General features: G+C 42.0%; 1 protein-coding gene across 4 annotated transcripts in view; it reads right to left on the bottom strand.

Annotated features, from left to right (window-relative positions):
- Window positions 1-1,322: 1,322 nt before the first annotated feature.
- The window catches only part of DCX (doublecortin), a 91,323-nt gene continuing 65,254 nt past the window's right edge, over window positions 1,323-27,391 (bottom strand). Inside the window, exons 4-7 of one of the 4 annotated variants that reach the window (XM_012813483.1) lie at window positions 24,944-25,046; window positions 22,883-23,002; window positions 14,040-14,134; window positions 1,323-2,436 (exon numbers count right to left, since the gene is read on the bottom strand). In XM_012813483.1, the coding sequence (XP_012668937.1) occupies window positions 2,380-2,436; window positions 14,040-14,134; window positions 22,883-23,002; window positions 24,944-25,046 (375 nt within the window). In that variant the 3' untranslated portion in view covers window positions 1,323-2,379. Of the gene's footprint in view, window positions 2,437-13,937; window positions 14,135-22,867; window positions 23,003-24,943; window positions 25,047-27,391 lie in introns of those variants that run through there. The other 3 variants (XM_003802947.2, XM_003802948.2, XM_023508717.1) reach the window with 3 other exon arrangements.

Here is a 27,391-nt window from a genome sequence, read left to right as displayed (position 1 = left end):
AACCTTTCCTTATAATTGATTACAAGAAATACAGAAAGTGTACTATTGTTATAGAAGATTGTTGGCTCAAAGTTCATTATATTAAAAAAAATGTCTATTTGGTGTTTTCTAATTGTATATATGCCACAATCAAGGAACTGCTCAGGGAGCCAACATAGGGGCTGGGCATGAGGAAATCCAGATTCTTCCTCTGGCTGCACTCTTTACCAGCCTTTGTTTCCTCATTTGAAGATGAAGGCATTGGACTACAACAGATCTAGCCAGAGTTCATGGGTGGAGTCTTTGGGGATCTGAACTGAAGTTTAAAAACAAGTTTCTCACCATTCTCTATTCCCACCCCCTAATCCCAAGTACCACCTTTTCCCTATAAACTACGAAGTGTTCTGGGAGGCACTATGAAAACCCTGAGCTTCCAGAAAGAAATAGGGGCTGAGTAAAATGGGCTTCTTACTAGTTTTGAGTGAGTCAACATATAAAGAGAGTCTCATAATTGGGGGTTCTTCGATGACCAGTTGAACCAGAAACCAGGGCTACCCTCATCTCACTTCTCCTGACCCCAAAACTGTTTCTGGCAGATAAAGACATCTTAGACTTGTCTAGGGGCACCTGAGCCACCCCTTTCACCGCTGGGTTCCCCCCTACACAGCACCCATCAGCAATACCCTCAAGCTGCCACCAATCCATGTCAGGGTATCCTGGAGGATTTTCTAATTCTGAAGCAACTGCAAATGCACACACATACACACACACACAGCAGGCTCATTCCATTTCGAGCGGAGGAATAACGGCGAGTCATTCAGTAGCCAAACAGCTGCTTGGCTCTGAATGCTGCACCTTTCAAAATATCTGAACAATTACAAGGAAATTCAGAAATGTTCATATCTGCTAAAAGCAAACACAAAATTGGCATGCATGGCTTTCACTTCAATTCAGTTGTCTTTGCCATTATGGGCTATGATTACAGACAAAAAGCAGTATTATGAAATCTGTACCTCGAAGACTGAGAACTATTCCAAATGATCAGTCCTTAGTAAAGAGAAATCCCTTCGAATGTTAAAAACAAGTGAAAGGTTTCCGTGTCTTCCGTATGAAATATCAGGATTGTAGATAAAAAAGAGTTGCTTAAAATATGCCATAAAATTTCCTTTAAAATATAATTAGAATGTCTGGTCCACATCGAAATTATTAATGCAAGTATAACTGTTAAAAAGCTATCAAAAACTGATTCTATTGAATTGGCCTCTGCTATTCATTTTGTTTTCTCCCGGAGGTTTCTGTTTGGCAGTGACAGCGTGTTTTCTAAACTACTCTAGTCTTCTGCATTTTTTTGGTAAATTTTCTGCATGTGTTTTTTAGACAAAAGAAAAATCACCAGTTTATAAAAAAGGAGCCTGAAGAGTGTGCTCCTGAAATACAGACATGAGTTTTTATAAAAAGGATATTGGTTTCTGGCTATAAAAAGCGACCGAAAGGTGTCATACCTGAAAACAAATTCTCACAGTGTTTTCAGTGTTGGCTGTTTACAAGGCATTCAATAGAACAGAGATAGATGGATACCATACAATTCGTGTAACGACTTGGTATGTTAGCCTCCTAGAGGAATCAGGTGTACAAAGTCCCTTGCCCCAAACTCTTAGCAATTGCTTCTTGATTCCAAATGGCCCCTGTGGAGAGGTTGATCAGGAATCTGTGCTTTATAAACTCTACTGAAAATGTCTTCTGTAATTCCCAATTCTGCCTAGTTTATTTTAGCTAGCCCTGTACTGGAGTCCTAAGCATCTGGTGTCACAATTACAAGTTGCTGGTGTTTCTCCCCTTTGACAACTGGAATTGGCACTGGACAACAAACCAGAGCTCAAGCAGGAGGGAAAAGCAAGGCTGGGGAGCTGCCTTGCTGCCCTCCCAGGATCCTCCAGCATCCTTGGGATCAAGAGACAGGGGCACTTGGATTGGTCATTCTTGGGTCTTCCAATGAGCTTTTGTCCCCAAAAGCTTACAACATTTTAAGTGCTACGTGTGTAAACACTCTACAGAAGGAAGACTATAGTGTATGAGCAAAGTGAGACGGGGCCAAAAGAATGCAGGCGCCTAAGCATTCCATAATAAAGGTCATGGACCAGCACATTCTGTATCCCTGGATGGATAACCAAAGGATGATTATCAATCTATCTCTCAGAATTGGTAACTGTGGATCAGTGGCCCGGAGGAGAAATCACGGGAAAATAAACCCAACATATTACAGGTGTTTTTCAAAATAACAACAACAACAACAAAAGAAAAATCTCAAAGCACCAATAGCCCTGTTGGACACTGAGCAGAAGTACTCTACTTTAATGGGAAGCTTGGATTTGTACTCTGGACTCTGAGCTCTCTTCTCCTTTACATGGAGTCTCCAAGTGAGTCGGAGTCATCCAAGGACAGAGGCAGATACAGGTCCTGTAAGAAGAGAAGAGAAGAGTTAACTTTCCACCTCTTGACATCTTGAGCCCTGGAATGATTGTTTTTGTCTTTTTCATTAATATTTTCTCTAATTTTTGAAAGAACTATGGAGTCACAGGAAGTTGAAAAAATGTAAAGGGAAGTACCCATGGACCAAGGTATTCGCCACTCAATTTTCCCTAATGGTAACATCTTGCAGTTTCATATCCACTCATCTGTGTGTGTGCATATGTATGTGTGTAGTCCTACGCAATTTTATCATGTGTATTTTGTGTGACCATCACCACAGTCAAGATAGAGAACGGTACTCCACACCATAGGGTCCTCCTGTGGTATCCCTTTACAACTACATTCACCCCTTCCCATCCTTAAGCCATGAGAATGCATAATCTAGTCCCCATCTCTGTAATTTTTGCATTTCAAGAAAGTTTTATGAACAAAATCGTATAGTATGTAACGTTTTGGCAGTGGTCTTTTTCATTCAGCATTAATTCCCGGGAGAGTCATTCAAATCGTTTCATGTATCAATAGTTTGTTCCTTTATATTGCTAAGTAGTATTCCATGGCATAGATGTACCACAGTGTGGTTTAGTCATTTACTTGTTGAAGCACACATGAGATGTGGTTCATACTAAACTTGTACTGTGGTTTGGTCATTTACTTTTGAAGCACATTTATGCTTTGGGGCTGTTTCACATAAAGCTATCATAAATATTCATGTTCAAGTGTTTGCATGATCATAAGTTTTCATTTCTCTGAAATTGATACCTAAGACTAATAATTGCTGACTCATATGGGATATGTATGTTTAGTTTGGTAAGGACTACCAGATTGTTTTCCAGAGCAGCCATGCTATTTACATTCTCACCTCTTTCCAGTAAAGTGTAAGTGATTCGGTTCCTCCACATCCTCACCAGGATTGGGGTTTGTCACCACTTTTTTTTTTTTTTTTTTTGAGACAGAGCCTCAAGCTGTCACCCTGGGTAGAGTGCCATGACATCACGCTCACAGCAACCTCCAACTCCTGGGCTCAAGCGAGTCTCCTGCCTCAGCCTCCCAAGTAGCTGGGACCACAGGCACCCACCACAATGCCCAGCTATTTTTTTGGTTGCAGCCATTATTGTTGTTTGGCAGGCCCGGGCTGAATTCGAACCTGCTACCTTAGGTGTATGTGGCTGGCGCCTTAGCCACTTGAGCCACAGGTGCCAAGCTGTCACCACTTTTTATTTCAGCCATTCTTGTGCATTTGTAGTGATATCTCTGTAGTGATATCACTGTGGGGTTGTTTTGTTGGTTTGTTTTTTGTTTGTTTTGTGGGTTTTTTTCTGGCTTTTCAAAGTTGTTATATCATTCTATTGATACATCAACACCAGCAATGTATGTCTCACCATGGTTTTAATTTGTATTTCCCTGCTAGCTAATGATGTTAAATATCTCTTCGTGTGTTTAGTTGACATATCTGTATTTCCTCCTCAGTAAAATGTTCCTACCTATCTTCTGTTCATTTCCTAACTGAGTTTTTTCTTACTGTTTAGTTTTAAGAGCTATTTTTATATTCTCTAAATAATCCGTTAGTTAGATATGTGGGTTACAAATATTCTCCCAGCACATAGCTTGTCTTTTCGTACTTTTGCATGGTCTTTGTCTGTAATGAGATTCAATTTATCTTATTTATCACTTTTTCCTTTTATAGAATTTACTTGGTCTACTCTAATAATTCTTTGCCTGTAATCAATTTTTGAGTTCGTTTTTGCATAATATGTAAGGTTTAGGTCAAGGCTTATTGTCTTTTTTTCTTTTTGGTCTATGGAAATAAATCCTATTGCCCCAGAACTATTTATAGAAAAGGGTATCTTTTCTCCATTGGTTGACATTTGCACCTTACAGGTTCATTTCAGGCTCCTAGACAACTGCCAGGTCCTGAACAAATGGTAACTGGAAAAATATACCACGTCTACCTATTTCTACCTTATTTCCTAATGTTTCTGTTTCCCACCAGAAATTTGGGTTTCTGGTTCCAATACTTCCCCATGCTTTGTCTGTGTCTTAAGACGATGGGGGAATAATATGGCACTGATTTTTCCCATTGTTACCAGAACCTTTTTTGGAGATCTTTGTGATTCCTCTTGGATTTCATCCATAGTCATCTAAATCAATGGTTTTCAAATCTCTCTCTCTCTGTCTCTTTCTTCCTCCCTCCACTGAAACACCTTATTCAATTAAAATCTTACATGGAAGCCCCATACATGAAACAGGTAAAAGTGTAGTTGTATTGGTTGAATGATAGGTGGGGGAAGCAAAGTCTCACCCAGGTCCATCTTTCTCCCCCTGCCCAAATGGAGCACAGTTTGAAAACTACTGTTTTCATGCCTCTTGTCAGTAAGATACCAAAGAGAATTGGAAAACATAGGATCGGTTCTTTGGCTATTTAAGAGACAGCTCCCCTTTTGGTATAATGGAAACAACTTCTACAGAGGACCATCCAAGAAAACTATGGAACATAACTTCTCCTCGAGGAAGAGGAAAAAGCAGAAATGAGGGAAAGGGAGAACATCAGGAAGCAGAGGACTTATTTATCTAAGACTGAGAATGCTTTTTGGCTGGGAAAGGAGCAAGAAAACTTTCAGACAGCTTAGAATAGAAAGAGAAGTAAAGCATATTCAGAAACCTGATGTTTTTGTCCTGGCTAATTAATACTATGACACTGAACAAGTCTTTGAGTCTTGACTTCTTCATCAGTAAAATGCAGCCTTTGGCATGGAGAATCTGTAAAGTCTCTTCCAGCTCTGAGACCATAATCTGGGCCTAACAAACGAATACTGAATGATTTAAAAACACGCCAAAGGCAACTATAGCAAATAGACTCTGTTCTCACCAACCCACCATGTCTTCACTGTAAATCAGGGTTTGGACTTTTTCTGTAAAAGGCTAGGCAATAAATATTTGAGGCTTTTTTGTAGGTGACATATAGTTCTCTGTCACAGACTCTTCCTTGTTTGAGTTTTGTTTTCTTATAAGCCTTTAAAGATATAAAAACCTTTTTTTTTTTTTTGCAGTTTTTGTCTGGGGCCGGGTTTGAACCCGCCACCTCCAGTATATGGGGCCGGCACCCTACTCCTTTGAGCCATAGGCACTGCCCCAAACCATTTTTTTTTTTAGACCAAAGGGCAATCCATGAAAAAAATAACCAAGACACAGGCAGGATTTGGCATCTCTGTTCTAACCTACCAAACAAAAATTTCTTAGAAAACTGAGAAACAGGTAAATGCAATGCTGAGGAAGTAAAAGAAGTGCAAAAACTGAATCTGGGTGAAGTGGCGTATGATGGAGTTGCATCTGTAAAGGGATTTAGTTCTCAAGTACTTGAATAAAATGAAAATTGAGCATAATCAAAGGTATCCTTCAACTCTGGACTTCCAGAAAGGTGGAGTAAGACCCGCTGACCATCTATCCCTACATAAATGCAGTAACAGTGGCAAAACTGTCCAAATCTTCTTTTCAGAATTCTGGAAATCAACCAAAAGCTTGCAACATCCAAGAACTGTTCATGTTTATTCCGGGAAAATGGTTGTCCAGGCTTGTAGTATTCTTATAAGATCCAGCCAACAGCCTCACAACTACACTAGCAGTGCAAACCAGCAACTTAGTAGCCACTGGAGGATGCAGTTGGCCATTTGGAGTGATCCATAATGCCCCCTTCCTTTGACCTGTGAGGTAGCTCCCTAGAAGCTCCTGCTCTCATTATCCGACCTGGCTCAGAGCACACTTGCAGTGAACCGCCTTTTCAAGGGACATTAATCAGTTGCAATTGTTTAAAAAATCACAGCTGCCTAAGGTAAGGATAAGAGTTGGGGCAAATGAAGCTGCTCAAAACCTTAAAAGGAAAAGCTGTAGAATTAGTTGTCTGTAGGGAGCTTTGAAAAGCAACATATTCCTGGGAATTTAGACCAGGCACATGTTCAGGACTGGGTGTATTCTCAGAAAAGACTGAAGATGGCCCTAATCTCTCCCCTCTGGCTGACCTTTAGGTCCTGCCCAAGCATGAAGTACAGGATAAGGGAGAGTGGTGAACTGGCTGGCCGAGCAATAAAATAATGGCTCAACACATGAACAGACTCTCTCCAAAGGCTGGGAGACTTACTAGATCAAGGCCCTTACATCAAGCAAAATGACATTTTGCATTCAAAATTACTATCAAAAATGAAGGGTAAATGAAGACATTCCCAGATAAACCAGGACCCAGAATTCATTCCTAGCAGATCCGTCCCACAAGCAATACTACAGAAAATCCTTCACAGAGAAATAAAAGGACAATAGACAGGAATTCAAATCCACATAAAAAATAATAATAAACACCAGTAAAGCTAAATGCATAAGTAAATATAAAAGGCAGTGCAAATTTATTATTCTAACTTTTCCCTTTCTTTAAATAAATACTATTGTGTATATTTGAGTTTGCAACATGATATTATGGGATACAGAGAGAGAGAGTAAAGTGGGTACCATAGTGAAGTGAAGTATCTATTATCTCACATAGTTACCTTTTTGTTACAAGAGCAGCTAAAATCTATCTAACAAAAAATCCCTAATAAAATACAATTTTATTAACTACAGTCCTCACGTTACATTAGATCTCTAGACTTCTTCCATCCTGCATATCCACTACCTTGGATCCGTTGACCTACATCTCCCTATTTCTTCCCCTTAGCCCCTAGTCCCTGGTAACCACTGTTTTATTCTCCATCTCTTTGTGTTTGACCTGTTTTTTTTGTTCTTTTTTAGATTGCACATCTAAGTGAGATCATGCAGTATTTTTCTTTCTGTGTCTGGCTTACTTCAAAAGACAACAGCATGGACTAGTAATTATAAAAATATGTTGATGGTCTTACTATGTATAAAGACATAATGTGTATGTCAATAAGAACCCAAAGGATAGGGGGAGGGAAGGAACAGAGCTATGCAAAATGTGTATATACAATTTAAATCAAGTTGGTATTAATCTAACGTACATTGTATTAAAATGTTAATTGTAATCCTCAAGGCAACCTCTAGGAAAAAACTCAAAATAAAATTAGTAAAAATAAACAAGGGAATTAATGTTGTACCACTAGAAACTACATGTATATACTTAACACAAAAGAAACAAGAATCAGGTTACAAAGGAACAAAAAAATAACATAAGACAGATAGAAAATAGCAACATGGTAGATGCAATTCCTACTTTAGCAGTAATTACATTAAAATCAGTAGATTAAGTGCTCAAACTAAACAGAGATTGGAAGAACAGATTAAAAACAACATTGAACTCTACACTTTAAAAGGATAAATTCCATAGTATGTGAATTATATTTCAATAATCTGTACTTTCTTTCTTTCATTTCTTTCTCTCCTTTCTCTCCTTTCTTTCGTCTCACTTTATTGCCCTTGGTAGAGTGCCGTGGCGTCACAGCTCACAGCAACCTCCAACTCCTGGGCTTAGGTGATTCTCTTGCCTCAGCCTCCCAAGTAGCTGGGACTACAGGCACCCACCACAACGCCCGGCTATTTTTTTGTTGTTGTTGTTGCAGTTTGGCCGGGGCCAGGTTTGAACCCGCCATCCTTGGCACATGGGGCCGGCACCCTACCCTCTGAGCCACAGGTGCCACCCAATAATCTGTAATTTTTTAAAAGTACCTTTGAAAATTCCTTATATTGACAATTAAGCACTATTTATGTGATTCCCAAAATGCAACCATATACAGCAATATGTATATACATTGTATATAGTAATACTGGGAATGTAATGATGTATACAAATGTAAGAGAGAGTTTTATAGTTGTTTTGCTCTATTCTATGTTGTGACTATTGAATTCCTTTATGTTAAGCTTGCATATAATAAAACTCCACTGTAACAGGAAAAGCTCAGGATTAAGAGCCAGGAGATATAGATTCTAGGCCCACCTTTGCCACTTAACTTCCCCTTTTAGGCCCTTTGCTTCTATAGCTTAAAACCAACGAAGCTGTGAGCCATAAGCTATTTTAAGTTCCTTCTAGTGCAAAAATTCTGTAAAATATAACTTCAGTCACTGCATGATTTTCTTCAGTTACACCAAAGTAAGGGAAATGAGACGGACACTGCCAAGTCAGTGAATTCTCGGGATATTTTTCAGGCAGTACGAAAGGGCCTTTTAATAATGTGGGGACCACTTTGAGTCCCACTACACTGAACTATTGGGCCTCAGCAGTTTACCCCTGTTGTTAGCTGTTCAGAGAACAGGCACTTCAGTGGAGTTGCTTGATCAGTGGAAATAATTATCTAAGAAGATCGGTCCAGACTTTTATCTTAGAGGAAGGGGAGATACGCCCTAAGGGTGAAATGGTGAGGAGGCGCCACTTATACCTGCTGTGATTCAGAAGGAACAGGGTGAGAAGCAGAATATGGAGAGAATCCACAGGACGAGGCCTAGTTATCAACTTCTGTGCTTGTGTATCTCCATCAGTTTCTTTCATATTCGACATGTATTTTTTGTATGGGTGGAACAATGTTCAGGGCAAGGAATTATGTCAACATTTTGTTTTTGTTGATTGATATGTAGAAATACAGACACACACATATTGCTTAACAGGACAAATAATTTGCACCTGAAATTCATTTGCTTGGTCCCTTGGAGCCCTACAGAACACAATGTTTGTAATAAATACAGCTGTGCTGGCGATATTGTTGTGTTAGAGAAAACAAAAAGTCGATCTCTGGTCCAAGGAGTTTATAGTCCAAAGGAAGTCAGGGAGGGGCTTTGAGAAACCTGGCTTCTAGCTTGGGTTTGTTCTTTCCTTAATGGGCCCTGTACTTTTATAATGGCCTGGCTTCGTTTTTCCTGATTTTTTAAAGCTGTAATGCCTGTTCTCTTCACCAGCCCTGTAAAACCAACTCAGCCTTCAAGGCCCAACTTAAATGTCACCTTGGCGAAAAACTTGCCTCAAGTGCCACTACCCTCCTCAGTCAGATGTCTTTCCCACCCTCCTTTGAGCTCAGTAGTCCTTTTTTTTTTTTTTTTAGCTCTTTATTACACTACCCAAGTCTACTTATATTGGAGTTAGTTGTGTCTGTGATTTAAGGGTCCAGACCCTGTTTTATTCATCAAACTCTCTTTCCAAGCACTTACAGGAGAAGAGAGGTCTAAAAACATAAAGGAAAATGTATATTTAAGTAGTATGAGTTACAATTTCAAATAATATGTCAAATATATTATCCTTCTGTCTCCATACAACCCTGCATGTGAAATGCCTCCAAATTTCCAGCCATGGGTCACCAATCTGTAAAAAAAATGTTAAGTAGAGGGCGGCACCTGTGGCTCAAAAGGGTAGGGCGCCGGCCCCATATGCCAGAGGCGGCGGGTTCAAACCCAGCCCCGGCCAAAAAAAAAAAAAATGCTAAGTAGGGCAGTGCCTGTGGCTCAACGGAGTAGGGCACCAGCCCCAGATACCAGAGGTGGTGGGTTCAAACCCAGCCCCGGCCAAAAAAAAAAAAAATTAAGTAAATCAAAATGCTTCCCTATGTGGCTAGATTCTTTGAACATCTTTGATACGATACTTTCTCCAAAGAAGATCCTCAATACATATTTGTTGAATCACACTGGGGCTGTCTTTAAACTCTACACTTCTTTTCTCTCATCTGTAAAATGGAAATGCTATCTGCCCTATCTCATTCACAGGGATAGCACATGAGTAAGTGGGAAAATGGCTGCGCAATAGGGTAAGGCGGTATGGAAATGCAAAATGTTCTCATTAACTATCCAAGGATTTACTTTGTGTCCATATTGTAGCACTTGAGTATGCGGACTTTGGCTAACCTCATTGCAGCTGCATTAAAGAGGATTCTCCATGAGCTGCTTAAGAGGGGAAGCCAAGAGGCTGATTACAGCTTAGAGCCCCGCCACAGCCATCAAAAGTTACCAAAGGGATACTGGGACTTCAAGTTTGTTTCCAATTGCGCAGGAGGAAAGTCATGGCCTCAGCCACCTGCTTCCTGTCTCCCCTATGACTCACACCTTTCAGGTCCACTTGGATGGAACGTTAGATGAGATCTGTTTAGGCCCACTGCCCAGGGACTCCATGGTGTTAAGGCTCAGGTAGCCGTGTGAAAGGAGGAGCATGAAACTAAGACCTGAGACCCAGGGGGACTAAGCCAAGGCCACAAGACACTTTTTAGCTTATTCAAACAAACAAGTTCAATCTCTTTGACCAGTGATGCATGAGGCTATTGGCTTCTGATAGGATGCCCTGAGAGGGATGCAACGTCACTCCTATGATATCCTGTTGCAAATGCATAATCTCCGTCTAATCGTAAGCTCAGATTGAAGGGCATTCTATCAAATACTGGCTTGTACTCTTTATTTCTACAATATACTGTACCAAAAGATAAAGTCTCAGGAACTTTTCCAGATTAAAGACGTCTAAAGGGACATGATAACAAGGCAGTGTGTGATCCTAGATTGGACTCAGACCAGGAAAAGAATAATATTGAAGCAAACTGATAAAATTTGAATATGGACCAAACAGTGTACTACCAGAGGTGGTGGGTTCAAACCTGGCCCTGGCTAAAAATGGCAAAATAAATAAATAAATAAGTGTACCAGTGTTAAATTTCCTGATTTTGATACTTGTACTATGCTTCTGATAGAAAATATCCTTTCTTTTTTTTTTTTTTTTTTTGAGACAGAGCCTCAAGCTGTCCCCCTGGGCAGAGTGCCGTGGCATTACAGCTCACAGCAACCTCCAGCTCCTGGGCTCAAGCAAGTCTCCTGCCTCCGCCTCCCAAGTAGCTGGGACCACAGGTGCCCGCCACAACACCCGGCTATTTTTTGGTTGCAGCCGTCATTGTTGTTTGGCGGGTCCAGGCTGGGGATTCGAACCCGCCACCTTAGGTGTACGTGGCTGGCGCCTTAGCCGGTTGAGCTATAGGCGCCGAGCCAAAAATATCCTTTCTTTTAGGAAATATACACTGAAGTATTTAGGGGCAAAAGGGAAATAATCTTTGCTCTTCATCTCAAATGGTTTGGTAAAAAATAATGAAATGCACTCTGTGTGTGTGTGTGTGTGAGTGTGTGTGTGTGTGTGTGTGTGTGTAGAGAGAGAGAGAGAGAAAGAACATCAAAAAATAAATAGGGCAAAATAGAAACAACTGGTAAATCTGTGAAAAGAGATAAAGGCATTCTTTTTTCTCTCGCCATTCTTCTGTAAGTTTGAAATGACATAAAAATAACAAGTTTTAAACATAGTGAGAATTATAGCAAAATCTAGATGTTTATTTCAAAGTTTGCTCTAGAAACTGATATCACTTATTACGTAGTGCTTGTTTGCTTAACTGTCTTAAAAAGGAGTTATTTAAAAAAAAAATAGAATGATACACTGACAATTCCACAGTTAAGAAAACAGTGAAGCTCTGGCAAGGCTACCACCCGTGAGCTTGTCCTAGCCCTTCAATGGTTAAAACAGTTTTTAGAACTGAGTCAAAAAAACAAACAAGCCACAAGTGCCTGCAAGCCCAACCAGGAGAAACAGTTTAACCGTGGGAACACTCACCTCAATGGTTTTATGGACGCCGGGTCCTCAGCCTAAATCAATCGGACATGTCAGTTGAAAAGCTGCATGTCTCTAAGTGTGCAACCAAGTGCCCACCTGCCTTCAGCACTTTGTGAAGATGGAAGGTGCTAGAATAGCTTGCACTTAACCAGAAGGAAGGTAGGAGCAGAAAGGCATATGACAAAGGTATAGTAAGAAGTAGTGTCATCTATAGGTGGCACTGGGAGTGTAGTGGAAAATAGAGGCAAGCTCTTCTTACCTTGGAACATCCATTTATTTATTTATTTATTTGAGACAGAGTGTCATTATGTTGCCCTTGGTAGAGTGCTGTGGCATCACAGCTCATAGTAAACTCAAACTCCCAGGCTCAAGTGATCCTCTTGCCTCAGCCTCTCAAGTAGCTGGGACAACAGGTGCCCAGGTGCCTGGCTATTTTTTTTTTGTTGCAGTTGTCATTGTTTAGCTGGCCCGGGCTGGGTTTGAACCTGCCAGCCTTGGTGCATGTGGCCGGCATCGTAACCACTGTGCTATGGGCGCTGAGCCTAGAATGTCTATATTAACGATCTTTGCTGCTCAGCAAAGAATAACTAAAGCTTTTTCATCTCACAATCTCTGGGTAAGACTGGCCACACAAACAGCTCTGCAAATCCACCTTTGGGGAAACCAAACAGCTTAGCAAGACAGTCAGAAGGTTCTGGTCCAAAGTGAAAAGGGTCAATAAAGGAATACAACAGGAACTAGAAATGATGGGGTGGGCAATGGCCAAATGATCCAGGAAATTAAACACCTGATGTAGGGAAAAGGACATGAGAATGGCTGTCAGGCAGTGCTGTGCTGTTAAATGTTTAATACTCTGACTTTCTGTGAGAAAACAAACAAACAAACAAAAAAAAACAACACAACCACCTTGACTTATAATATTTGCCAATTTTCAGGGTGTAAATATTCCCATCAGGGCAAAGTTCAAGTTGCCAACAAGATACCACTGAAAACAGAGATGGACAGCAACGTACACAATCAGCTCTCACAAACTAGCGTGAAGTGGCTGTTGTGTAGCAGGGGAGGTGTTTGCGGACCAGCCCTACGGTTGGTTTTACTGGAGTAAGTAACTTAACCTTTCTGAGTCCCAAATTCCTCATCTGTAAGATGTCAGCCTTAGAAAATTGTTGAGAGAATCAACTGAAACAAATTTCTCTCTATCGAAGCTGTCTTCCAGCTCTGATCAGCTGTGATTCTGGGCTGGTGTGAGCCGTACTGTTGGCTTCTTGTCTTTTTCCATCCCACATCAAGTGTCAGGAGCAGGGAGAGAGACAAAGAATCCTGAAGGAAGCTGCTCCACAGTGTGGTCCTCAGAGAAGAAACCACATCAGCATCAACACTGCCTCGGGGATAAGGGGTTTAAGGCAGTGACCACTCCAGATTTTCTATACAGGAGAGCTTTCTGGGCGGAAATCTGTTTAGATAGTGAAGCCAGACAATGTATCCAGTAGTATCTTAATGGCATATTTATTTGGGATAGCTTCAGGTGTGTAAATGGTGCTCAAGGCCTGGTAGTGAAGAGCAAGTACATAGCAAAACCAGGGTACATTCATTTGCGGATATCCAGCAAAACTAAAGGGAGGAAGTCAGTGCCACTTTTTTTGACAGCTATCTTTGTCGTTTATGTCGACTAGTGCCAGGTGACATAAGTTACTCTCCATGCTGCCTTTGCTTTGTCTCTGAATTGGAGAGACAAGTGCTTCATTGACCCCCAGGACCTGGTTTGGTTACCTCATGAGATCAGGATAGGTACTTGAGACCTTTGTAAGAAGTACCAGAATGTAACTGGAAATAAACCAGGGATCAAAGGAATGAATAGAAGTGACCAGAAGCTTGGTCCCTGCTGGGATTCCCAAAACCTCAAGTTAATGGAATCCAATGAATAGGAATTCTGGTCTTAACGTGCTGTGGAAATAGAATGGAAGAGACAACCTTCACCCAGCCGTTCAGGAAACCCCGAGTGCAAAGGACTTTTAGTAAGGTATAAGAGACTTAATACCTTGTGCTTCCGGAGGCTGCCAGGACTGGTAGGTGTAGAGATGGGAGACTGCTTAGACTTCGGGGTAGACAGCTGGCTGCTGGAGGTTCCATTAGCTAGGCCAAGGCAAGAGAAAAGGAAGGGATAAAAATCAACAGCATAAAAGGAGCACGTGATCCTTCCCCTCCAAAGACGCTAAGAACATTCCAACAAGGTACACAGACAACCAAGTGATATGGTGAGTAGGACAAAGGGAAAAAGAGCCACATTCCTCCAAAGGGCAAGAACCACAATCCTCAGCTAATTAGGTGTCTGCGCAGTGCAAGGCGGTCATCCTCCCACCCTTTCCCTCCAGTGCTTGCCAATCACAGGGGTCTGTTTCTTTTCAAACCTTTTTCATATTCATTCCAAGGTTTGACCCTAACATCTCTGGGAGGTAGTCTGGGAAGGTATTATTTTGCTTTCATTTCATAGAGGAGAAAAGTGAGGCACCTTAAAGGGGAAGAAATATGAGTGATTCTCTGGCCAGGGCACATCCCCTTTGGTGGCAGATTATGGGGTAAGTGCACTACGGCCCCAATGTCAACCTCTCCCGTCTCGTTTCGGGCTCATCTCCCCCACTTCTCTACCTCATCCTGGGGGATAGGAAAGAGAAAATAGGCTAGTGCGAAAGAAAGAAGGGGGGAAAAGAGAGAGAAAGCACAGAGAAAGAGACACTGAGGTGTAAAGAAAGTCTCCAACAGCAGAATGGGCCGAGGAGAGAATCAAAATAAAAGGGAAAGAAATGGGGAATGGAGGGGAGGGGAGACAAAAAAGATAGGGTACGAGATTAGAAGAGAAGATGTGAGGAAAATGAAAGGGGAAAAAACCAGAGATATAGAAAGGCAGCCAGACTCAGGGTGCACCCCCATCCGGCTTCAACCAAGAAAACGCTGAAAATGAAATAGCTCTGCTTTTATACTGCGTCGTGTTTGCTAATTGCTTTACATTCCCTTGCTAATGAGCTTTTTAATATCCAACGGGGGAGGGGGGAAAACGCGGTGCATTAAAATAGAACAATTAAACAGCTTTCAAAGTGGATTCACGTTCAGACACCTCGTGCTACAGTATTTTTTTTTAAATCTCAAGCCCCACATTGGTAAACAGAGAAATTCCAAAATGTGCTTTAAAAACAAAGGTGAAGAGCCTAAGGGTGTTTGGAGAGTTAGGGAGGAGAGTGGGGAGGGGAGAGAGGGAAGGAATAAATAGAAAATTGAAAAAGTTAAGCAGAAAGATGGCCTGAGAGTGTTGTTGTTAGTCTCACGGGTAAAGCTCATACTGCTGTTATCATGACTATTTCCTGAGGGTCTATTCCTTCTGCACCACTTATGGCAATGCTTCCCTGGGTTCTGGACGCTGCACAGTTGATACTGTGGAGATGAAAGAGATATCAGTGGGGTGGTTGCTGAGTTTACCCAAGGGCAAGTGAGCTGAAAAATGGATAGTTCAGCACTGTCACCACTCATCCACTCGCTGAGAGGTCATCCTCCCTGTCATTCATTGCTTTAGCACTGGCTATGGAGCTACCTGTGAGCCTGGCGAGGTATTAGACATGGGGGTTTGAGGCAGGCAAGTATCCAGTGGAATAAGTGCTAAGGCGGAGCCCTGCAGAGGGCACTACAGGAGCCCAGAGCACAGTCTTTGAAATCGAGGGACTGGGAGGCAAACTAGAAGAGGCCACATCTGAGAAATCCTGAAAGACCAGTCTGGAATCGGAAAATCTATAGAAACAGAAAGCAGATTCATGGTTGCCAGGGGGCTGAAGGTGGGGGAGAAGTTGGGGAGAAATGGCAAGTGCCTCCTAATGGGTCCAGGGATCTTTTGGGGGGAGTGGAAAGACAAAGACCTTCTGTCATTTTAATAGTGGTGATTGTTGCCCAAATCTGTGGCTAAACCAAAACTCACAGAACTGCACGTTCTAGATTAATGAATTATATGGTATGTGAATCGAATCTCGATACATCCATGGAAGAAAAAGAAGAATCAGCGTTACTAGGGCTGAGAAAAGGTGTAAAGGAGCACAGCATGTTTACAGAAGTCTAAGTAACAAGTAATGGCTCGAGCTCAGGGTGCCAGCCAGCCGGGAGTTCCAGATGAGGCTGGAGTCCCAGCGGTCAGAACTTCGGGGCCTGTTGTGTGACCTATTAAGAAGTTTGGGTTTGGTTTCAGAAGGAACTGTCACCGAAAGATTTTGAGCAGGAAGGGATATGATCAAGTTTGCATTTTAGACCTATGACTCCATCAGCTGAGGTAAGACCAGAGCGGAGTGGGGAATGGATAAAAGCAGAGAGGTTGGTAAGAAGATATTACGTTAGTCTGAGTTGGGGGAGGGAGGTGTTAATGGCTTGAACCGAGACCACAGAGGAGGCAGAGAACAGACACAGCAGGGCCAGGTAAGCTTAGAGTGTTGTGTTTACATTCCATGGAAGCCACCCAAAGAATAACATGACCTGTGTCAAACAGCATTGAGAACGTGAGAGCTAGACTTTGTCAAGGAACTAGGCTGACTGGTGACTAAAGAATGCACTTTAGGAAAGGCCAGTCTGTGGGCCCACAGTGGGACAAAGCAGTCCATTACTCTTTGTAGGAAATGAAGGAGTTAATAGTTGAAAGAGTTAATGGGCCACCTACACTGCCCGAGGGTTTTCCCAGGGAGACGTGTACCCTAGCCAGCCAGACAAGAAGCAATTGTGGTGACTTGTGTGAACTGACACAATGGAAATCTTCCAAAAGATCTCTACCTCAGCCACGAGGTCCAACAGGTGTGGGCATCCCCAGGTAAGTCTATCATTTTATTTTACGTGATTGGCGTATACTTTACAGATTCCAGTTTCCCAGTATTTATTAGTCAGGCTGTCAAGGAGTGGCTGTGATACTCCCAATATTAAAACTACCTTTTTTTACCTCCACACTCATCTAGCTAAGAAGGAGCCCACTGGCCTTGCCAAAATGTGGGAAATTATTAGCCACAAGCATCTCTGCATGTGATTCCGTTTCCACCTACTGACTACAGATCTAAATATATAAGCTCTCCCTCAACTTCCAGTTCTTTTCTCAATATCCTCGGAAAGTTTTTCACCTAATACATTTAGGGGTGTATATCAATACAGCTTTCATGTACGCCTCTCTCTATGCTTATTGTACATTTATATCTGTTCCCCACTTCCCTCCTCCAGAGAATCCATCTCCAGCTATCTGTTGTCACCAATATTCAATAAGCATCTGGGAAATCAGTTGTTAATGATTTAACCGCCATTCACTGCATTGTTGGGGGGAAAAAATGCAGATTCTTTCCCAGACTTTTCCAGAGTTCCCTCCTGGAAGGAAATGCAAAGATGGACGCAGAGAAATGAGAAAATGTAGGCATGCGCGGGCCAATGGAGATTCATTACAAGCTGAAGGAGCCCCTGCATGTACAGACTAGATAAAAAATGGATTCGTACCGACATTTCTACTGTGGATTCTTTGGGAAAAAAAAAAATCTGGGAAGGTGCCATTTGATATAGATTCTGGAGCCAATTCACATAAATGTCAAGTAAGAGAAACAGCAGGAAATAATGCAAATAGGGCCTGATGAACTGCGTGTGTTCAGATTGGTAAACCCACGTGGAGAGGCTGTCACATCTCATTTGGAGAGTGGCCGGAAATGGCACCGCTGTTTGATATCCCTCCTTTTCCTCTATTCTTCTTGACTAAACATCCTTAGCTGTTGTCTCTGAGCTTCCGTTTCTCAGAGGCAGTCTAGGAATGCTTTGGGGGAGGGTCCTCTCCCTCTGGGACTGATCTCCCACTCTCATTTCCCTCCTCAGAACCATAGCCTTGCCTCACTGTTCCCACCTTTAATTTATACACCTCCAAATTCTCTCATTTCTCTCCTCCCTTTCTTGGTCCAGTCCATTTTCCCCTTTGAGACAAGGCGTATCAAAAACTTTTCCATCCCCTAAAGCCACCTTATCGATCCTATCAACAAAAATAGGATAATAATTGCTGTTTATTGAGTGTCTATGGTGGGCCAGGCTCTCTCTCTCTCTCTCTCACACACACACACACATACTCGCACTCATATGCACATTCAAGTTAGGGGAAGCAAAGTCAGGATTTGAACACAGGTCTCTTGGATTTCAAAGCTCATGTGGTTTTGTTTTGAGTTCTTGCTGCATAGGCTCTTCCTTTACAAGTCATTCCTTAGGCAATTCCTTCCTATGATTTTTCAGATGGGGGCTAGGGAAGAGGGGGGAAAGTTGTGGTAGAGGAAAGAGAAACGGACAGGAAGGAGGTAGAAGCAGACACCAGAGCTGACAGCCATCTTTGGGGTTTCTATGTCATTTCATCTGGTTTAAATTAGGAAGTGGTTAGCAAGAGTTTTCTTTCATCCGCCAAACCAGCTGGGTGTCATCTACAGTGTCATGACACAATGGCAAACAGAGCAGCCAGCATGGCATGCAAGTACCCTCATGGCACAGAGCTCTCCGGGAAGATGGTATGGGTGCCCTGTGTGTCACCTCCCTCAGCTGGTGCATTTAAGAGTGTAAAAGATCGTTATCTTAAACCTCTCAGCTACAGAAGAAAGGCATTTTTGTGTCGTTTAATAACAGTAGGCACTAGTCACATGTGGCTATTGAACACTTGAAGTGTGGCTAGTCAGAATTGAGATGTGCTGTAAGCAGAAAATACAATGCAGTTTCAAAGAATATAAAATACTTTGTTGCTTACATTGATTACACATGAACCAATACTATTTGGATTGTATTACTAAATATAGCAAAATGAATTTTGCCCATTTTTTTTTTTTTTGGCAGTTTTTGGCCGGGGCTGGGTTTGAACTCACCACCTCTGGCATGTGGGGCCAGCGCCCTACTCCTTTGAGCCGCAGGCGCTGCCCATTGCCCATTTCTTTTAACTTTTTAAAATGCAACTAGTGGAAAGTGTAAAATTACAAATACGCCTTGCATTTGTGGCTCACGTTATATTTCTATTGGACAGAGCAAGGCCAGACAGTCACCTTCAAGAAGAAAAGAACAGCCAGGTCCTTCTATCTTAAGCAACCCAAAGCAGTCTGCTAGGTTTAGAAAAGGAGGACCCCAAGACACACTTCTCTCCTGAACCATCTGCTGTTTTCTGTCTTTCTAAAGGCTGAGAAGCCATCTCTCTTGGGCATTTGGAAACAGGGAAGGTTGGACTTTCAGTAATAGGTACCTCTGAGTTGGGGGAAGGGAGATGGAGGACATTGGATTGCTACAATAATCACTTACTGTTGAAGAATAGCAAACTAATTATCACATTACAGTTCTCTCAGCCTACCAGGATGGGTAATTGGTTTCTTTGGGGACTCCTTAAAAATAAGGGAAAGAAAGAAAAAGAAACGATTTTTTTTCTCAGCAACTAGCTATTTGGCCCTTTTAATTCAATTCAATGCAACTGGGGGCAAATTAAGGGAAAATTAACACATTGACGACTGACATGTAAACAGAGAGTACACTAGAAATGTCTTTAGTTCTTGAAGGCAAGCTTACGTTTGTCCATCAAAATGGCAAGTCTTGGGTTAATCAAAAGGTGGCGCTGCACAAGCTTTCCTTCAAATATCTCACAGGAGCCTCCTGGGCTCAGATTTTATCCCTTTACTATAGTGTTTGGCCTACTTTAAAGACAGACATGACCAATGTGACATGGAGTCTAAGAGTCCATCAGCTCTGCCCAGTGAGAATGAGCTACTTCCTCCTTTCAGGAGTACTATATGGACAATCAAGTTCTTTCTTAACTCGAGTTTAGGGCTTAACAATAAATATTCCATTTGAGATAAACTAATAATGGAGGGAGAGGGGATTGAACTTGAGGGGAATAAAGTAGAACGATGTGGGAGTAGAACAGGAAAGAGACAATGTGAGGACTAAGGATTAAGGAATCGAATTATGATGCAAATTATAGACCAAATAGCATCTGTTTATGAAACTTTAAGTCAAATTTAATGCAGAAATTAACTGGACCATGAATTGGACCAAATACATACAAGGGCTATCCAGAAAGTATCCAAACATATAATATGAAAAATAGAGACATATATGGCTGGATACTTTCTGGATCACCCTCATATATTTTAAAATCTAGCAAATTAGTTCAAACCAGAATCAAATCTATGTATTTTCTAATGAATTAGAACATTAAAATATTCCTTAAGCTGAATCTGAACTGAGTCAATGTTTCATTTGATTTGAGTCCCTGCTGAAGAGAAATATTAAGGGCTTTCTTTCACCTTCAAAGGGGAGTAGTTAACATTTCCTAGAAATGGCCTGTTTTCCAGATAGATCCTACAGCCCCAGTTGAGCCTTCAGATGACTACAGGCCCTACCAATACCCTCTCTATATGAAAGACCTTAAGCCAGACCCACCAAGCTAAGCCACTACAGAATTCCTTGTCCCACAGAAACTGAGATAATAAATGCTTGTTTTAAGGTACTACATTTTAGAGTAAATTGTTTCACAGTAAGAAGTAAGTAATACTGGTTAGAAATTCCAGAAATAGCTAGTGCTGTCTCTGAAAAACAATTAGCTAAGCAATTATTGCCAGACTTTATGGATCTTTTTTTTTTTTTTTTTTTGAGACGGAGCCTCAAGCTATACCCCTGGGTAGAGTGCCATGGCATCACGCTCACAGCAACCTCCAACTCCTGGGCTCAAGTGAGTCTCCTGACTCAGCCTCCCAAGTAGCTGGGACCACAGGCGCCCGCCACAATGCCCGGCCATTTTTTAGTTGCAGCCATCATTGTTGTTTGGCAGGCCCGGGCTGGGGATTCGAACCTGCCACCTTGAGTGTATGTGGCTGGCGCCTTAGCCGCTTGAGCCACAGGCGCCAAGCTGACTTTATGGTTCTTAACCAAGTTTGCTTTACAATTCTCTACTTAAGTACAGTCCTAACAATTGGTTTCTCAGTCTCAGTGTTAAAACCCAGGTCTTTATAGTTTCAGCAATATGAATTTGCTTATAGTCATGAGCTTTTCCATAACTTGAACAAGATATCACTAAAGCACATGTATTTTTATTCCTTCAACAAACATTTAAATGCTTACTGAGACTTTAGCACCATGCTGGATAAAATAGGTGCTACTATGCATCTATCCACTCACAAGCATTACTTGAGCATCAAGGGCTAGGCACTGTGCTCTGCACTGAGGATACAAAAATGAACGTGGTCCTTCAAGGGGCTAAGTATTTAGTTGGGGAAGAAGACAAGTAAACACATACTTTAAAACATAGTGTGGTGACTATTACCCCCAGAGATATGAATGACATGCTATAGTATTACAGAGAATTGTGTGAGGTCTTCAAGGATGAATAGGAGTTTTCAAGCAAAGAAAGCTAATAGATTTGAGGGATGGCATTTTAGGTACAGGAGAACAGGTTACGCAAAGACATGGAAGTAACAAAAGCCTGGACTGGCTTGTCACACTTTAGTTTCTTCTCCCTGAGAATAATGAGATGGCTGGTATATGTACCGGCCTGGCAGTGTGAGACAGGCAGGGCAGGCTGTCTTACTAGGCATAAATACTTCAAAGCCAATAGGCTGCTCAAGCTGTCCCAAACTAAAGGGCCCTTATCTTTCCCGAAGGCTTTCAGACTAGAAGAATTCTCATGATGAATCCTGAGCCTTGGGAAGACAAATGTGTAAGTCTTTTGGACCATATAATCTCCGTAGTATGGACAACTCAAATTGTCTATGCATGAGTCTACTAAGCCTCTGAACTTGGACTTCTGTGGCCATTTATTTTAACATTTAGATCAGTGCCACTCAAACTGGTAGTCCAAGACAAGACAGAAGTTGCATCAATATACTGCTGCCTTCATCAAAAAAATCATGCTCTGAAAAAAAAAAGGTCAGCTAAACTAAATGGTCTGCTTGGTGGCTTAGTTTATTTACATTTGGCGCAAGCTCCTAATCTCACCACAGACTGACTGATAACTCCTAATCTCACCACAGTTCATGGGTTGGCCGTGATCTCTCATTTTTTAGATAACTCACTACGCACTAAGTAAAATCTTAGATGATAAATTTGTTTCCTTTCAGAACCTTGTCCGGGCTTTCTCTCCTCCTTGTGAGAGTGAGGCAACATATCTTTAAAAAAAAAAATTTTTTTTTTCATTTTATTTCAAAATACTAAGGGGGTACACATGTTTTAGTTACATGAATAGCTTTTGTAATACTTGAGTCAGGGCTCTAAGTGTGCCTGTCACCCGAATAGTATCCGTTATACCATTAGGTAGGTCTTTACCCATTCCCTTCTCCACCCTGCCCCCTGAAGGCAACTTAGTTTGTCTCCTTTTGCAAAATGTAGATATTTACGTGTACTTGTCTCCCTTTCATTTTGGCGTCTAATTAGTTCAGGGTCAAATCCGAAGTTCAAGTGTATCAACTGAACTGACAATTTGGGATATCATTTTTTTGGGGGGGGGATCATTTTCTTACACTCTTGTTCTTGATTCAGATTTTCAGTTTCAAATTTATGTTTGACTTGATTATTTCATTGACTATATTTTTTGGCTGAATGATGTTGAAGATGATGACAATGAGGACAACTATGACAAGAAGCATTACCGCAAGCATGGAAAACAGGCCAGATCTGCACCCGTTTGATTAGAACAAAAGTGATGGCTGTGCCTCCATGACTCCAAACAAGTTGAACTGTTCTAGTCTCCGAATTGATAGAATTGGTTTTCATGGAGATACAGTGGTGTTCATGAGGAACTCATTCCTCTGCATGCAGAGGGTATGGAGCGTATATAAAGTCAGCATGCACAGTTAGCAGAAGAGCACTCACCGTCTTGGTCGTTACCTGAGTCAGCTGGAGACTTGCTTCGGCGCATAGGGCCAGGGCTCTTGGCTGAACTCTTCTGAGGTGTTGGGGATGCCTTTGGGCCAGAGGTTGAAGGGTTTCCCTTCATGACCCGGCATTCTAGGGCAAAAGGACACAGACAGCAGGGTAAACCTCAGACTTAGCATGTTATCGGCCTCTGCAAACTGAAATAAACATCAAGGCCAAAGGACCTGAGTGGCTCAGGACTACAGGTGGTGCTCATTAGTTATAGGAACTTCTCTGGGAAAGAAGGTATGGGCGAAACTTCCAGAAGTCACCTGATCTAAGTTAGGTGTTTAAGTCCCTGGATTAAGGAAACAAGGACCAAAGTCCAAAAGCAGGTCCAGTAGGTAATTTAAATACTCAAGTCACTCATTTGTGTACAACTTAGCCATGTCCCAGAATAGCACCCATTGATACAATGTTTAATTAATTTCCTCGGAGTAGAGATTGATAGCTCAGAGGTTGCGGCCACACAAATGAAACACCCATAAGTAATTTAAAGAACAGGGAGGGAACTACCATTTATGGTCTATTACATACCACACATTGCAATAGGCACATGATGGATGTCATGTCATTTTATACAAATAAGCACGACTACCACCAGCACCGTCTTGCGTTCATAGAGTTCTGTTTGATTTTCAATGTACATTATCATAATCCCTTTATGCTGGTTTAATGAATTGATGACTCTGCCACTCAGAATTGAAGAAAGCTCATGAGCGTGTAGGAGTCTTCTAAATGTTCCGGCACTTGCTCTAGCCCCAGTGTGACACATCTAGAGTGCCTTTTCCATGCAGTAGGGTTACTCTGCATACCCTACTGTGGCCATTTGGGGCACTGAAAGCGCTAGTTTTAGGAGAGAATTATTATGTTAACTTGGCTGATGAGAGTACCAAAAGCTAAAGCCTCTTGCTTAGAGCCACAGAGCAAGACAGTAGCAGAACAAGGACTAAAAGTCAAGTCTCCTGCATCTCAATGTAGCGTTCTTCCCAATACAGTTTTTCCAGCCTTGGGCTGTGGTGTGCAAAGTGGCACCAACAGTTGAGCAATGGGTAGTCTTTCCTCTACAGACACCTCCTTGTTGCTTCCTACTTCAAAATGTATTCAAACATAAATAGTAAGATTAGGGGAACTATTCTGATAAATGGAGTTCTTCAGGAAACCGAGTTAAGCAGAATGCCCATTTTGGTTTCACTTCTTGTTTTGGTTGATGAACTTTGGTGATCACAGTCCAGAGCTAGAGATGTAGAAGGTATAACAAATTGGACATAACCTAGGGTTTGCTCAGTTATTCTATGATCATTTGCCGCTTCCAAAAGAGAACACAGCAGCAATGCCACCTCTTACAGGGTCCTTGTCATTTGAATTGTTTGTAAAGACTAATAATGGTAAAACTCCCTCTGTTTTTCTCATACTTGACTTCTCCTAGGTGGGAAATATGTCTTGACTGTGTCTTTCCATCAGGATCCCATCCTAACCTTGTTAGTGTGTGAGCTAATTCACCTTTAACTTGCACCTGGAGCTTGGGCTCAAGCAAAGGGAGATGGGCAGATGTTTAGCTTCTTTCTAAGGTTAACAAACCTCTGGAATCCTAAATCACAAAACGGGGGAATGGGGCAGCAATGGGTTTGACACTAAGAATACAGTAGAAAACTCTTCCTAAAATAGGACCATCATTATAAGCCAAATAGCTGGAGTATGATGACTTTTTAAAAAGCGTATGTACAATATCCAAGTTCTGACTCCAAATGTTCCATCTGATTGTCTGATTGTGACTGTCAGCCTACATGGCTCAAGAAATATGGTCACCCCTAGGGCAGATGGTCAGTTTTATTGAGTTTGGAGGCTGGAACTCTGAGACAGTCAACCTTTCACTTAGTGACCCATATACCCAAATATTTAAGAGAAAGACTAACAGTATCTGCCTGTAGGGGACCATGCATAGATGTTCTCCAGACCATAGAAACCGTGGAGATCCTAAGGGATCGAGGCAGGAAGAACAAGGGAGTGATAAAACCCAGTGATGGTGCTTACCATTTTCGTCCAGGGAAAAATCATCCTGAGCATAGCGAAATTTTTCAGGACCACAGGCGATAAACACATCGTCATCACCAAAAAAGTCATGGAGACAGGTGACCTACGGAGAAAGTAGAAATACTGGATTGGTATTTGATGATCTTTTGACAATGAACTTCACACCATGTTGGCAGGGGAAAAAACATATATAAGCCATCATCTCCAGCTGCCAGGGCTCTCCCTTCTTCTCAAAACACCTGCGTAAGTCTGCACTATGACCCCTGGTGGGCGATGATACACTGAGTGCCATGTCTTTCCGTGTTTCATGTGTAAGAGTGTGGTTTCTATTGCATCAAGAGCAAATTGACACTATGTCCAAATGGAATGTCCCCCTCTGAAGAAAACTCAGCTAGCAGAAGGCCCTACAAATGTCTCCTTTTCTCAGAGCTTCAAAAACAGAGTGTTCCTGGCCCAACTTTGGGGCCAAGGATCTGGGCCAAGGCATATGAGAAAAATCTTGTACAGCCTGTGGTGGCTAGGCCCTGAGCTGACCCAGAAGTGGAAATTCCTCTCGTCATCTTCATGTGTTCTAAAAGAAGGACATCATTTCTTAACTGCTTTGGGCACACAAAAAGTGAACTCTTTTTTAAAAATGGACCAAGAACCTGGTAGGGACCCAGAATACCATTCCTCCCCGAGAAAGCAGGAAAGGAAAATTGTGTTAACCACTTAAAACTTCATCAAGGGCCAGGCACGGTGGCTCATGCCTGTAATCCTAGCCCTCTGGGAGGCTGGGGAGGGTGGATAGTTTGAGCTTAGGAGTTCAAGACCAACCTGAGCAAGAGCGAGACCCAATCTCTAAAACTAGCCAGGTGTTGAGGTGAGTGCCTATAGTCCCAGCTACACAAGAGGCTGAGACAAGAGGATTGCTTGAGCCCAAGAGTTTGAGTTTTCTATGAGCTATGATTCCAAGGTACTCTACCCAGGGTGACAGAGTGAGACTCTGCTTCATTTAAAAAAAAAAAAAAAAGAAGAAGAAGAAGAAAAGAAAACTTTATCAGGACAAATGGGTCCCAATATGCTTGAGTCCGCTGGTAGAGCCATGCTCCCAGGACCCTTCCCAACATCTAGTGCCCTAAGCTTCGTTGCTTCTCCACAACAGAATGACAGTCTCCCCAGCCCCCTTTCTGCACAAAGAAATGAAGGTTTCAGGGAAAGTGTGCTGCCCCCCACAGCCTCCCCACTTCTCCGCTTTCCTAATTACATCTAATAATTAGTTAAGTGCACCAGGGAAACCCCAGGAGAAACCATAGAATCAGAACATGCATATCCCACTTCTTAGTTTGAAAATGTTCAAAGCCTCTAATTGTCCTAAGCTTCCATTCAAGCTGCCAGCAATGTCTTTCCAAAGGCACAGTGTTCACAAACTAACGACAGCTCACTGGGCACAGACAGCAATATGTTACATTCGAAAAATGTTTTTATTAATAGCATCATCCCCTACCCAAGTTCAATTGGATCCCTGTTCCCCTAGCTGAAATGATTGCTAGCTTTACACAAAGGGAGAGATGCTTAAAGATTATACCCATTGTCTCAGCCTCCCAGTCATTCAAGAGATGCCAAGAGACAGAGAGGAGACTTGGAGGACTGCCAGGGTTGCTCTTAGGAAGCCTCTTCCCAGTCCTGGGTCCTGACCTCATCAAATATGTGTAGGCCAACACTTCTTCCGTCCACTTGTCCCTGACCCATTCGTTCTACAATCACGCCACGACCATCAGAGAGCTACCACCGATTGAATGTTTCCTCTGTCACAGGTATTCTGCTAAGTATTTCTGAATCTGTCACCTCATTTTGCCCTCATGACAAACCCTAGAAGTTAATATTATTATTGTTGTTGTTATATTAGAGATGAGAAAACTGAAACCCAGAGACAATAAGTCAATCAGGCGGGTGGAAAGCAATGATGTTAATTCAACACAGATCTATCTGACTGCCAAGCCTGCCATTTTAACCACTCAGCAATACAAGCACTTGTGTATAGCATAGGCACTGGGGAGACAAAGATGAGTGAGACTCAGGCCACGGTTTCATGGAGCTCACAGTACGATGAGGTGAGATTCCCTAAAATAGAGCATTTCAATTTAGTGTCATGAAGAACTGATTATGACATGCAAGTGACACCAGTCACTGGCTGGCACTGTTGGTTCAATACACCTCCTGCATAATGTCTTCATCACATTATGTTCTCGTCCACAGCAGTGATAGAAGCCACACAGCTTTGAGCCCTGCTACTGCCCTCCCACCAAAGTCTTGGACATTGACTCAATAAAATCTGGAGCCCCTAACTTTGATACATCAAGTGTCTCTGAATTGTTTGCACTTCCTTGACCTTGAAGATCTCTGCTATGTCTTCTTGTTAAGGCTGCTCTTGACCCTGACTACCTACCTCTTTTTTTTTTTTTTTTT

The sequence above is a fragment of the Otolemur garnettii genome, unplaced genomic scaffold (genome assembly GCF_000181295.1).
Source record: "Otolemur garnettii isolate 467f Iridium unplaced genomic scaffold, OtoGar3 scaffold00267, whole genome shotgun sequence".
In the NCBI taxonomy this organism is placed as follows: domain Eukaryota; kingdom Metazoa; phylum Chordata; class Mammalia; order Primates; family Galagidae; genus Otolemur; species Otolemur garnettii.
The sequence above is the reverse complement of the archived record's forward strand: the minus strand, read 5'-3'. Positions and strand labels throughout refer to the sequence as shown.